This window comes from Trachurus japonicus, chromosome 24 (assembly GCF_045865225.1).
Source record: "Trachurus japonicus isolate A0001 chromosome 24, Traja_1.0".
NCBI classification, from domain to species: domain Eukaryota; kingdom Metazoa; phylum Chordata; class Actinopteri; order Carangiformes; family Carangidae; genus Trachurus; species Trachurus japonicus.
Genome location: NC_140930.1, coordinates 27,526,352 through 27,538,489, shown reverse-complemented (window position 1 = coordinate 27,538,489; position 12,138 = coordinate 27,526,352). Strand labels below are relative to the sequence as shown.

At 43.5% G+C, this 12,138-nt stretch overlaps 1 protein-coding gene across 1 annotated transcript; it reads left to right on the top strand.

Annotated features, from left to right (window-relative positions):
• The first annotated feature begins 250 nt into the window (after positions 1–250).
• On the top strand, positions 251–11,303 carry ism2b (isthmin 2b). Its single transcript, XM_085770698.1, has 6 exons — positions 251–464; positions 4,714–4,965; positions 6,073–6,406; positions 8,133–8,270; positions 8,393–8,461; positions 8,701–11,303. The coding sequence occupies exons 1-6, from the start codon at positions 354–356 to the stop codon at positions 9,216–9,218; spliced, it is 1,422 nt and encodes a 473-aa protein (XP_085626824.1). The 5' UTR covers positions 251–353; the 3' UTR covers positions 9,219–11,303.
• The last annotated feature ends 835 nt before the right edge of the window (positions 11,304–12,138 follow it).

Genomic DNA, 12,138 nt, shown 5'->3' with positions numbered 1-12,138 from the left:
CTCTTTTTATGGGGAAGAGACGCGCTGAGCTCGAGCCGCCGTACGGAGTGACCGTTGCTGCGCGAGGCGCCGGTGCCAGATATGGATAGCGCGCGGAATACCTCAGGACGCCGGTGCGCATCTTCATAAAGTGCGACACTTGGAGACCGACGAGGCCTAAAAGAAAAAAAAAACTTCATTTGTCCCGAATCAAAGTTTCTGACAAACGAAAGAAAGGACGAGAGAGGAAGAGCTGCTCCGGAGCTGACGCAGCAGTTTAGCGAGAGAAGTTAGAGAGAAGCATCCAAAGTACTTTTTTTTTTTTTTTTTTTTTTTTTCTACAAACGTTCACAGGAAGCTTTGAAGTAGACAAGATGCGTCAAGAGGTGGCGGGGAGATTTCAGATGCTGCTCGTGCTCTGGTCGGTGCTTCTCCTGAGTTTAGGTACGGGCTTTCCCACCAGACACAGGAACGTGGCCCACAAGGTGAGTTTACCTCTCAGTATCTTATCTGTTAGCTTTTTTCTTCTCTTTCTCTCTTTTTCTCGGTGAAAGTTAAGTTAAAGTTAAGCAGATAGGTTTTGAAAAAGCAGCGACGTGTTGAAGTCACACCTGCAGCTGACAAACCGTTATGTTTTGGAAAATGAAACTGAATTAAACTTTATTTTCATATCACTGCTCCATTTATCGATATAGTTCATTTTACAATATAGTAATATCAATACAAACGCCACAGAAAAGTGTTAATAAAGTTCAAATATACTAAAATCTAATAATAGCATAAATGTTATGAAGTACAAAACACACTGCTATAAAGTACTTACATAATACTTATATTAGATTAACATTGTAATCTAGGTTATAATTTAATATCATTTACAATGTATCTTCTACCATTCATTGTGCACTTATTTTGTTTACTATTTGGATATTGAAGAAAAAGTTGAAACTGCTGCACTCAGCCACTTCCCTCCATCAGTGGTTCAATCAGTAAATTTAGCTGAAACAGCATGTTGCTCTCTTTTGTTCCACTTCTCTCTCCATGTATAGTAAGGTTTGCCATCACTGGGCAAACACCCTGCTATAATAAATCTAAATTCCCTATACACACAGGCACACATGCACACACACACATGCTGTGCTGTGCTGTGCTGTGCTGTGTGTGGTGTGCGTCTTACGGGAATGTTTGTGTTACACATGGACGTATTTGGATATCAAAGTCTGTTTGTGTGTGTTTGTGTCAGGGTTCAGTTTTTTCTCCTTTGAACTCTCTCCTTCTTGTGTGGCCTCCCATGGATGCCCTATTGGGATTCTCTCTCATCATCTCTCTGACTGATGTCAAAGCAAAAAAAAAAAAAGAAAAGAGAGAGAGACAGAGATGAAAAAGAGGGCGGGAAGAAGAGAAGGGAATGATTAGTGAGGAGAGAAAAAATACACGCTGCTGCTTATGAGATTGTGCTTTTCATTCACCCAAAGGGCTGCAAGTTGATGACTGTGTACCTTCGCCTGTGACCTGCTGGATGCGTGTGTCTAAGTGGTGGATGGAGAGGGGAGATTAGTGGAGGAAGAGCAGAAAGAGGAGGGGAGGCTCAGTAAAGCGGGTGCCCGGTAACGAGATGCTTATGTAACCAGAATAAGGCGAACCCTCGGCATCTCTCGCACTGGAGCCGGGGTCAAGTGTCATTCATCTGATTGTTTACATTGGTTCTTTATTGTGTTAATGTGGAATTTCCTGTTTTTGGTTTTACCCCCATCTCTCAGTAAAGGAGGAGGAGGAGTTTGTGTCGAAGTGGCCTCTTTTCCCAAATGTTGGGACCTGTTTGCCCTGTTTGCCCTGTCTGTTTTGTGTCCCCCCCACCTCCACAACCTCACCCCGATTTCCACCAAGGCATGCATTTGTTGTCCCGTTTCCATTTGCGAAAGATGGCGATCAAAGAGCGCCCATAGTTTATTGTTCTTCTGTAATGGTTTGGAAACAGCCAAGTGCAGGGGCCTTTGATATCTGCGGGCACATAAATCAGGGCTGCCACATCGCCTGCCTTCCCAGCCTGCCCCCCCCCCCAAAGTCTACTGGATCCCATCACCTCTTCAGCCCATCCTGCCCCCACCTAACCCACCGGTCTCCTCTCCCTAACCTGAATGTGTGTCATCATCATCATCATCATCATCATCAGCAGCAGCAGCAGTAGCAATACAGCAACCCAAAAATGGATCATTATTTGCAGTCACTTGAAAGGAGGACACAGTGTTTTGCCAAAGGGTCGGATTTGTCATTGATGTTTGTGGAGAGCAGCCGTCTCCGAGCCGGGCCGAGGTCCCCCGCTGCATCCATACAGTCTCCCCTGTTAAACACACTGCATGCCATCAGCCGTCGGGCCCTTTGATCAGAACAGGCCCACTACCGAGAGGAGGAGAGCAGGATCAGAGAAAACCGGGGGGGAGGAAGAAAAGGAGGAGGAGAGTGATATACAGGGCGAAAGAATACAGGATCCAGATGTGTAACAAGACGAGATGAGGAGGGTGTGAAAGTATGTGGTCTCTCTCATGACTCTGGACTTAGCCTTTTTGTGTTTACGTAAGTCTTTATGTCATGAGGTGCATGTGTGTGTGTGTGTGTGAGAGAGAGACTTAGGTGTATGTGGTCTCTGCTGGTGTTCAGATATGTCATGTCATGTATTCATGCTCGTAACAGGCCGGTAACAGGGTAAAATGGAGCATCATGCTGGAGGATTGTGCCAATAAAGGTTCATACCAGACAGCAACACCATAAATCAGGTGTTGGATGAGAAGCTAAAGTAAGAGGCTTGTGTTTCTTGCCTCACAGACTCAGAGAATAATGTTGGTTGGTCTTGGATTTCAAAAGTCGTACATTAGATTCGACTTAGGAGCAGTAAGAGTTGTTGTCGGTGCGTTCAGAAGAAAATAAACTAACGTTTTGAATATGGGATATGCTCAAAATGTTGACTTTCTGACTTTCAATCAATTGAGAAATAAGCATTATCTAGCTAATTAGCTGACTGACTGTTTCACTGTTGATGCAGTCAATTAATCTTTCAGTCTATGATATAAAATGTCAGGCAGTATTGGGTTTGATCAAATGTCTTGTCCAAAATCCAAAGGAAACCGAGAAAACAGCAAATACTCTCTAGTTCAAAGCTTTATTTATTCCTCTATGTATATGAACAACTTATTAATTACCAGAATAGAACAGGTACTAATAATTGATTTCCCTGCTGTTTCAGCTGAAAACTGGACTAAAACAACCTTATATCTATGCAATCTGTGTACCCTGACTTCAAGGTGTTAACATGTACATACCTCTCTTTTATCTTGTTACACTACTTTCAATATTTTGTCTTAGCATGTGTTAGAAATGCCTGTCAAATGTGTTCAGTGTGTTTGATGCTGAGTGGTCGTGGCAAAAAAATGTTGTAAATAGCGGGTTTTGGATTTATCGAAATATGTGTAATATTTGCACGCACTGTTGCAACAAACAGTGTATGAAGTTACAGAGAGAAAGGCTAAACATCCTCACAAGGTTATCTACTTGTCACCACCAGTTTACAGATATCTGGGGAGGGGGCCAACTCTTCATCCATCATTTATCATGCTTGACGGGGCTTCTCCTCTAAACAGGCATTATGTGTTCACATGCTTGGATTTGACTGACCACATAACTTCTTTATGGGACAATCACAAGCAGTCAGTGAAAAGTACGCCCTGTTCTAGAGGCCATAAGTATAAATCATCAACCGACCGGTCATTAATTCAGACATTTCTTCTCCTCTTTAGCCCTCTAACTGCCACTGGTTTGTTCTGAGCAGACCGCAAGCTGGCTCAGCTCCAGACTGCCCAATCATATGTTTATGCCACTTTAGCGTATTCAGGATAATATAGAGTGAATAGCAGACAAGGGTTCATTAGAGTCTGGTTAGGTTTGGTTTTGACCAGTGTCAGGAATGAAGTGAATGTGTGTCCTGTTAGAAGTGAAACAGACAAATGCACACTAGAGGATCAGACCAACCAAAAATCAATTTTCAATGACTGTGCTCCAGATCCACTCCACATTATCTACAGTTCCCCCACTATTATAATGCCATCGGCAATCACCATCAACCTCGGAGATCAATGTTTCCTCCTGCTGGCCCTCCTTCTTAGTAACTGTAAAACCTGAAAGGTCAAATTAAGTGGTGGCGGCAGCAGAGCAGGTTCAGACACTTGCACCAGCCCAGGGGTCCCACGCCTCCCAGGCCCTCTCATTAAAGCTAAAAGAGGATCTCTCTGGCACAGGCCCCTCTTTGTCCACCGCCTGGATGCCATGACTGTTGTGGGAAAAAAAAAAATGAAATGAACGAAGGCTGGTTGGTCACTTGGCTGGTTAGTTAGATGCCTCAGGGGCTTTTTGGAATTGCTGACCAAGCTGTGAAGTGGTAGATGGTTTCAAGGTTTCTTCCTGGAAACAGAGCACTAATTGTTTCTATACTCATCAATGGGCCACTATAAAAGATGGACCTGTTTTGTTGTTTGTATTAAAATAGCCACTGGCTTTTGAATATGTGCCAGTGGCTACTTTAGGCCTGTCTCATCCGGCCTTGTTCTTTGCGTTATTGAGGGTTGTGCCTGCACAGTCAACAAGGCTGCAAAATGCATTCATTTTGCTCCAACAGGTTATTGTGTCTGCTTCATATAAAAACCCCATAATTTATACAATGTCTGAATGTGCACTGTCCACTAGGGTCATGGCCACGCTGCCCACAGCGGTGGAGTCCAGTATGTCCCTGAGACGTTGGAGCAGCAGAACCAGGTACAGAGTTTGCTGCCTGAACCACACAGCCACCAGAGGAGGTGGTCGCACCCCCAGCACCGCTCCATCGGCGTCCTTCCACAGCCGGAGCCTGAGGAGGAGACCAAACCCTTCATCCTGGATCTAAAGAACTTTCCAGACCTGGCCAATGCTGATATCAACTCCCAGAACCCCAACATACAGGTGAGTGGGAGGAGAGGTGTATTTGGTGACAAAAATGGGCACTCTTCTTATAATTAAAATTTAAAAGCTGAGCTGGTAACACTGCACAATCTAAACCCGTAACAAAAACATAGGATAGTGTCGTTTGTCTGCTTAAATCAGGAACCAAGATTGGGGGATTATGGGTTAAATAAACTTTTGATGCAACGAAGTTTGGGTAGTTTTGTAATTTCTTGTAGAAAGTGATTTATTCCCTTAATGTAAAACAATCAACAATCTCTTAGTCTAATTTCAGAGACCCAGCCAGCACTGTTCTTTGGGTTTTTTTCTTCGCTACGATTTAATTAAAGGCAAGGGGGATCTGTAATCATAAGTGTTCATTAAGTCCTCATCATCTCCGTCTAAATTGTTAAAAAAAAGTTCAAAAAGTTGTTCTGTTTAACTTATCTCAGGGCAGTTATGCAACTCTGGTCAGTGTAATCAGGATGTGGTTGGAGGGACATAATGATGCCAGCCTATTTCTATATCAAATACGGAGACTGATGAAATTTCTGATGACTTTTCATGTAGCATACAGACCAGATGTACTGTTCTCTCATTGAAAGACTCTACTACACCAACGGCCAAGGATATGCTCAACTAAGACAAATGGAAGCATATAAATTTATCATATTTCTTTCCTAACTATGAAATTAATTTCACAATGGTTACGAAAAGATTTCCCCTGTAGTCTCCCTGCTTGCCTGGTCTTCACATCATCCGAACCGGGCCCTTGGAAGTACTGTAGCATCTAGGATGAGTCATGTTGAGGTAATGAGAGGTAGTTATCCAGAATAAATGCTCAGATTCTCTCCCTGAGAGGACTGTTTGGTTGGCTGAATGCTCATGCTCACGTCTGGCTGGCTGACTTAGATCTGGGGAGAAGGTACGCCTGCTAAAACAGTCCGATTTGAGATGGTTGATTTTTTGAGCTTCATGAAAGTATTATTTGCTCTGCAGTTTCATGATGACACGTAAAGCAGACAAAATAAGTGAAAGATTGGACAAACTCTTGTGTTGTTTGTCTGTGATACCACTTTTTGTGGAATTGATGTGCTCATTTGTGACCCCTTCTCTCCTGCTGTGTAGGTTACCATCGAGGTGGTGGACGACCCTCAGATGGAGGTAGAGATGGACCTTGCCAAGGAAAAAGACTGGCTGCCCTCCTCGTCCTCCTCCCCCTCTTCCACGGTGGATTGGCTCGGAGGCAAGAAGCTTTTCTGGCCCCTTTTCTGGAGTTACACCGACGCCGACTCCAGTGAGGACAGCAACAGCCGGTCAGGCGTGGAGGAAACTGGCGAGGAAGAGGAGGAGGAAGATTACTCCCTGGATTATGGCAGCGAGGAGCCCTTACCCAGCGGAGTGGGCGGGGACTGGGATACTCGTTGGAACGAAGGCTGGGATCCAATGCAGAGCTACTATGGTAAGTTTTGCCAAGTGGTACAACTCGCTGTCTGCTAGAACTGCCACATGAACACAGCTCTTTAAATATATAATATAATAATATAATAGTACATCCTGCAGAAGACAAAACTGCAAAAAAGGGAAAGTATGTCAATACAGTCACTGAATTTATCATATGAAAAAAAGAGAAGGAGATAACGTGGATGTCTGGAGGGAGAGACAGAGAGAGAGAGAGAGGGGGGCAGAGTGAGAGGGAACAATGGAGAGAGGGGGAACAACAGAGTGGCTCAGGAAAGCTGCATGATAACTGCCTTCACAGTCAGAGAGAGCTAGCATGCCAGCAGGCGAGGCAGCATGAGCACTCGACCATCAGGACATTGTGGGTTATGGGCACTTTGAAGTCGACACTGGTCGTGCTGGTCGCGGAGGCCTGCCTTTTGAAGATGGGTCAGATGCGCTTGCTAATGGCAGCGTGAGGCCGGCACTGTTCCCTAGGACAAAACAGCCCTCTGCTTGTGGACAATTAGAGGGCAGATTGGGAACTCAGAATGACAGGGGCCATTCGGCCAGCCCTTTCATCCTTCCTCCGGGACGCCATGGGCCCCCCCAGACCCTGGCGGCCCTCACTGCCCTCTGCGGCACGGCCTTTTGAGCCAGTTCAAGAATTTCAGGGGCTTTCAGGGCCCTGCATAACTTTTACAGCTCTCTTCCCCCTCTTAATTCTGCCTTCTTCTGGTGGGAAAAAATGTTGTGTCTCAGCTTGCACAGACCACTAATTCAGTAGTAAAAACAGTAAATAATGAGAGAGAAAGAGGTAGTGTAGGTGTGCATATAGTAAAAGAAAGGGTGCAAAGACGGAGAAAAAGATAAAACTTGATGGACAGCACAGTGGGCAGGCGAATTTGTGTGAGTTCTCCTGTATATCAGAGTGCAGTCATGGGCTCACCACAGCCTCAAGCTTTCACTTGTCATAGAAATATGCCAGATACAAAGGTGGGTACGACGGGGCTGCTTTTTGAAGGTTGTTGTTGTGTACAGACCTCTGCTGTTGTAGTGTCATATCAAAATGTGGCAGTAGGTGTTTGAAGTTTTCCCTCTCTCCATCTGCCACCATATAGACTTTATCTATTCAAGTGTTGTGCAGCCAGAGAAGGGCAACAATGCCTATTAAGTGGTCACATCTAAAGACTCGCTGAACATAAATCAAGGATGTCTGCCTTAGCTTCTTCTTGTAATTAAGACTCTCCTGAGACCTCATTCTCGTATGGCCACATGGCGAGCTGGCAGCGCCCACAAAGTAAAATTGGGTGCTCGCTACACCCAGACTGGTATTTCTGCACCCACCTCGCCTTTAATCAAGAATAACTTGTTTTCAGTGTTATTAACACCACAAGGAAACATGGTGCGGAGGCGGACAGCCACAGCACAGCTTCTCTCTCTCTAATTTTACTAAAGCCTTCTTAAAAAGAATATGGGTTTGCATGGGAAAGGTTAGACCAGGAGAAAACTGTCATTTATACTGAGATGGTTTAGAAGGAGCAGGGCTCACTTCAACCAAAAGCTGTAAGATTTTTCTTTTCCTTTTTTTTTTTTTTTTTTTGCATTTTTCCCTTGTGTTCATAATCCGTGACGTCCTCTTAACCTTGTTGAATTGATTTGTTACTTATTCGTAGTAGAACAGACTACATTTTGACCCATATGTAACAAAATAATAGTGACCATGTTTGAATTTTCCTTTTCCACAGAGAAGGAGACAGATGAGTGGACTCCCTGGTCTCCCTGTTCAGTGACCTGTGGACACGGTGAGAGGAAGAGGACAAAGTCTTGTGGCTACTCCTGCACTCTGACAGAAGCCTCTAAGTGCGACTTGGAGCCTTGTCCTGGTGAGATTATACTTTTCACTATAAGAAACAAGGCCAGGTTACTCTACTGTTTGTCACGCTGATGTCTCTGCTGCTTGTTAATCTTGAGCTTTTCTCTAATCTAACTCTCTCTTTTTCTGTAGGAGATGTCAACACCGTAGTTGAACCTTTCCCTTTCGACATGGAGAATGGCACAGAGCCATTTGGAACAGGTGAGTTTATCTGATGATGACTGCTCCATGACATCTCTCATTAATGAACAGGATCATATTTTAAACCATTAACTGTAGGCTCTTCATACAGTCCACAATGTTACAAGGCATTTATTTTGATTTACAGCATTTACATAACTAGTCAACAGAACCATTGGCTTTCCTTGTAATGGAGATGTTTCATGATGCCAATAACAACTATAACTCACAGTTTAATGTGGTGTCGCCTTTTCACACAGATGTGGACAGCTGTGAGAAGTGGCTCAACTGTAAGAGTGAGTTCCTGCAGAGGTACCTCCACCAGGTGTTGTCTGAGCTGCCCAGCTGCCCCTGCTCCTACCCCTCTGAAGTGGCGTACACCGTGGTCAGCGTCTACGACGAGCACCATGCCCGCCAGTTCCGCTGGCGCGACGCCAGTGGCTCTAAAGAACGCCTGGACATCTACAAGCCTTCGGCTCACAGCTGCATCCGCTCAGCGCTTTCTGGTGACTCGTCTACTCTTGCAGCGCAGCACTGTTGTTATGACGATCGCGGGCGGCTGATCACGCGGGGGAAAGGCGCAGGTACGCCTAACCTCATCAGCACTGAGTTCTCACCTGAGCTACACTTCAAAGTGGATGTGCTGCCTTGGATCCTGTGCAAGGGAGACTGGAGCCGCTTCCATGCGGTGCGGCCTCCCAATAACGGGCTGAGCTGCCCAGAGAACCCCCATGAAGACGTGTTCATGAATGAACTGGAAGAGGCCAGGGAGTACTGAGCGACCACAGCCAAAAGTACCACTTCACTCAGAGAGTCAGAGGGCCCAATCCTAATTTGAGAGGAGACAGACGACCTTAAAAGTCAAGAAATATTACATCTAAACCGTGCATCAGCCATTTATCATGCATCGACAACTCGGAGGAAATGCACATTTGCGATAGGTCAATTTGTGGGGTTTAGAAATGATGGTGATGTGTGGCTGTCTCAAGTTAGGATTTGGCACAGTGTCCTGACAACAGGCTCAACTGAACTGAACTGAATTACATGAATGGAAAAAAATGCAGTGTTCTCCCAATGCTTGCCAACCTGTTATACATCTGGCATGACATCAAGCTCTCTCTTTATATTCAGTACACTCTCCTGGGTGCGTGTAAGCATGATGCCTGCTAACAGGCTTTTTTGATGGTGTCCTGGAGTGCTTGTGATTGACAATAGCAACATATGGTAAACATCCTGATCATGCTTCTTGTAGGTTTTTACATTTGGAAATGTATGAATATGGGCTGCATTGATTGAAAGAAACACAAACATGGGCAGAGTCCGACAGATGAATATCCCAACTATGCTGCTACAATATAAGATTCTTCAGGTTCAAAAGGTATGAAGGGGACAGGACATTACTAAACCCAATTGCATTCAGAGTAATGTACATTTTAGCCAATCTTTTGGGACAAAAAATTGGTAATAATAAAATAATCTGGGTTGTGAACCAGTGAGGTAAGCTAAAAATAATTTCAAACTTTCTGTTGTCATTATGGAGCTTGCTAGTGAGAATTATGAGACTAGCCTTTAGGCAGTAATGCTACAGTAACAGCACACACACACATTTGATTTCAAATGTTTTGTCACACAGATTGACACATGTGTTTCCTCACACCATCTTCACAGCCAGGAAAATATATGATCTGGGTGCCAAAGAGTTAAAAAAAAATCAGACTGTTGGTGCCTGTGTAACTCCAGCCTCCTAAGTCTCTTTGGTGCAAATTTAGGAAAAACATTCAGTTCTACAGTGAGTAGATTGTGCTCATAGATGTGTCTCTACAATGTTCTCAGGGGGACTAACTGACAATGATAAACAAATTTCATTTACCTCGATAATGGAGCACTATTGGACCTTGTACAAAGTGTATTGGGGTAAAAGATTAGCATGGGGTATCGTGTGTGTAATCCAGATTGGAAGTGGTGAAGAGATAATGCTTTGAGCAGTTTCTGAAAGTATTGGGAACCCTTACAATCGAATCGATGCAGAGATGTCATTGCTGTTTAAGCTGTTGGCTTAGGGTCTTTGGGTTTATGTACAGAACTTGACTGGATAGAAAGGATATTCCTACTCAAATAAACATCCCTAGAGAGGCAGTCAGTCTTTTAGCCACCATTAGGTACTACAAAGGGTTGATGAGGCTAATGTCTTAGCACTAGCACAATTTAGTAGTTGTGTAGTGGTAGTAATATTAGACCTACCAGGAATGGCCCTTTCTATCCAGTCTGATTTTATGGATGTTCGCTCCAAACCTTTTTTTCAGGAATTCTGCTTCCACATGTGTATATGCATACGTGCATTTACATTTTGGAATCACCGATTTTAAAGGAAGGCACTTTATTTAAAGTATGTATATGTGTGTATATATATGCAATATATATATGTATACACACACACACGCATACACACACAAATGATATATCAAATACTCATGTTTGCCATTTGTTGATGATAGTGTAATTGTGAAGGGAAACTCGCCAGAGATGCTGCATTGTTCTATGAAAGTGCGTATATCAATTGTTCTGTTGAGAAAAGCATGATCTTTTTGTGATTTCTGAATCTAGTATTACATATATGGTGTTGTACAGTATTTATTTGTCTGTTCTCTTTTTTTAAGTTTGTTGAAGCTTTGAAATGACTATACTCAACATGGTGCACTAATCGGACTGAAAAATGAAGGCACCCATTATCAAAAGGGAAACCACTTGCCTCATATCACTTCATACAGCAACATTAAGTGTGTGTTTCATTTTATGTTGTACTGCAGTGCTCTATGAAAATGTTGTTGCAATTATGCTGATGAAATATATATATAAAGACTTGCATTCATCATCTGACTTTTTATATGTGTCGTTTTTTTCCCCCCCGCGCGCTGTAAGATATCGTGTAGCAGAGCCAAGCATAGCATAGTACTGTTGAGTGAAATTCCTCAAAAACAACCGAGTAGTTGTACTCGTTATTGACTGACCAAACTTTTCTGCACCTTTCTTTTCCAACAAGGCAGGTACAGTGTTCGCAGCATTAAGGCAGCCAATAGATACAGGCCATACAGTTTCCTCTTTCATAGACACCAAATGGCTGAGACTTCCCCATGTCAGGACATCAGCACAGAAGAGTTTTATATTAAAGGGATAGTTGAGCCTTTTCTGCAGTTCATAATATTTGGATCACCATGGTAAATATGTAACTACATTCAACTAAGACTCAGCAGGTAAAAAGCTAGCCCGACTCGGTCCAAAGGTATCAGAATCTGCCGACCAGCACCTTTAAAGCTCACTAATTAACACGTTTGTTTAATCAGTCATGATGTGGGAAGGACTCTCTGGATACTGTTACCATCAAATGAAGCGAGACTCGCCATTTCCTCATTTCCAGTCTTAGTGCTAAGCTAAGCTAACTGGCTGCTGGGAACAGACTTATATTTGTGTGGACATAAAAGTGCAATCAGTCTTACTAAATTAAACTTTGAGTAAAAGCAAACAAATATATTCTAATTGGTCAAATTATGCCTTTAATTACTTCCATGACCATCAAAAGTCCCATTATTAAGTGCTGAGTGACTTGTCCATCAAGGTGCTTGTGGTATAGCTTCAGCCTAAATGCTGAACTGTTTCATAACCTGTGCATAATAGGTTGTGGTTTTGTGTGTTAGTGTTTG

Coding starts and splice junctions, on each gene's coding strand:
- ism2b (XM_085770698.1), top strand. CDS start 354: ATGCGTCAAGAGGTGGCGGGGAGATTTCAGATGCTGCTCGTGCTCTGG. Junction 4,966..6,072: donor CCCAGAACCCCAACATACAG/GTGAGTGGGAGG, acceptor CCTGCTGTGTAG/GTTACCATCGAGGTGGTGGA. Junction 8,271..8,392: donor CGACTTGGAGCCTTGTCCTG/GTGAGATTATAC, acceptor CTTTTTCTGTAG/GAGATGTCAACACCGTAGTT.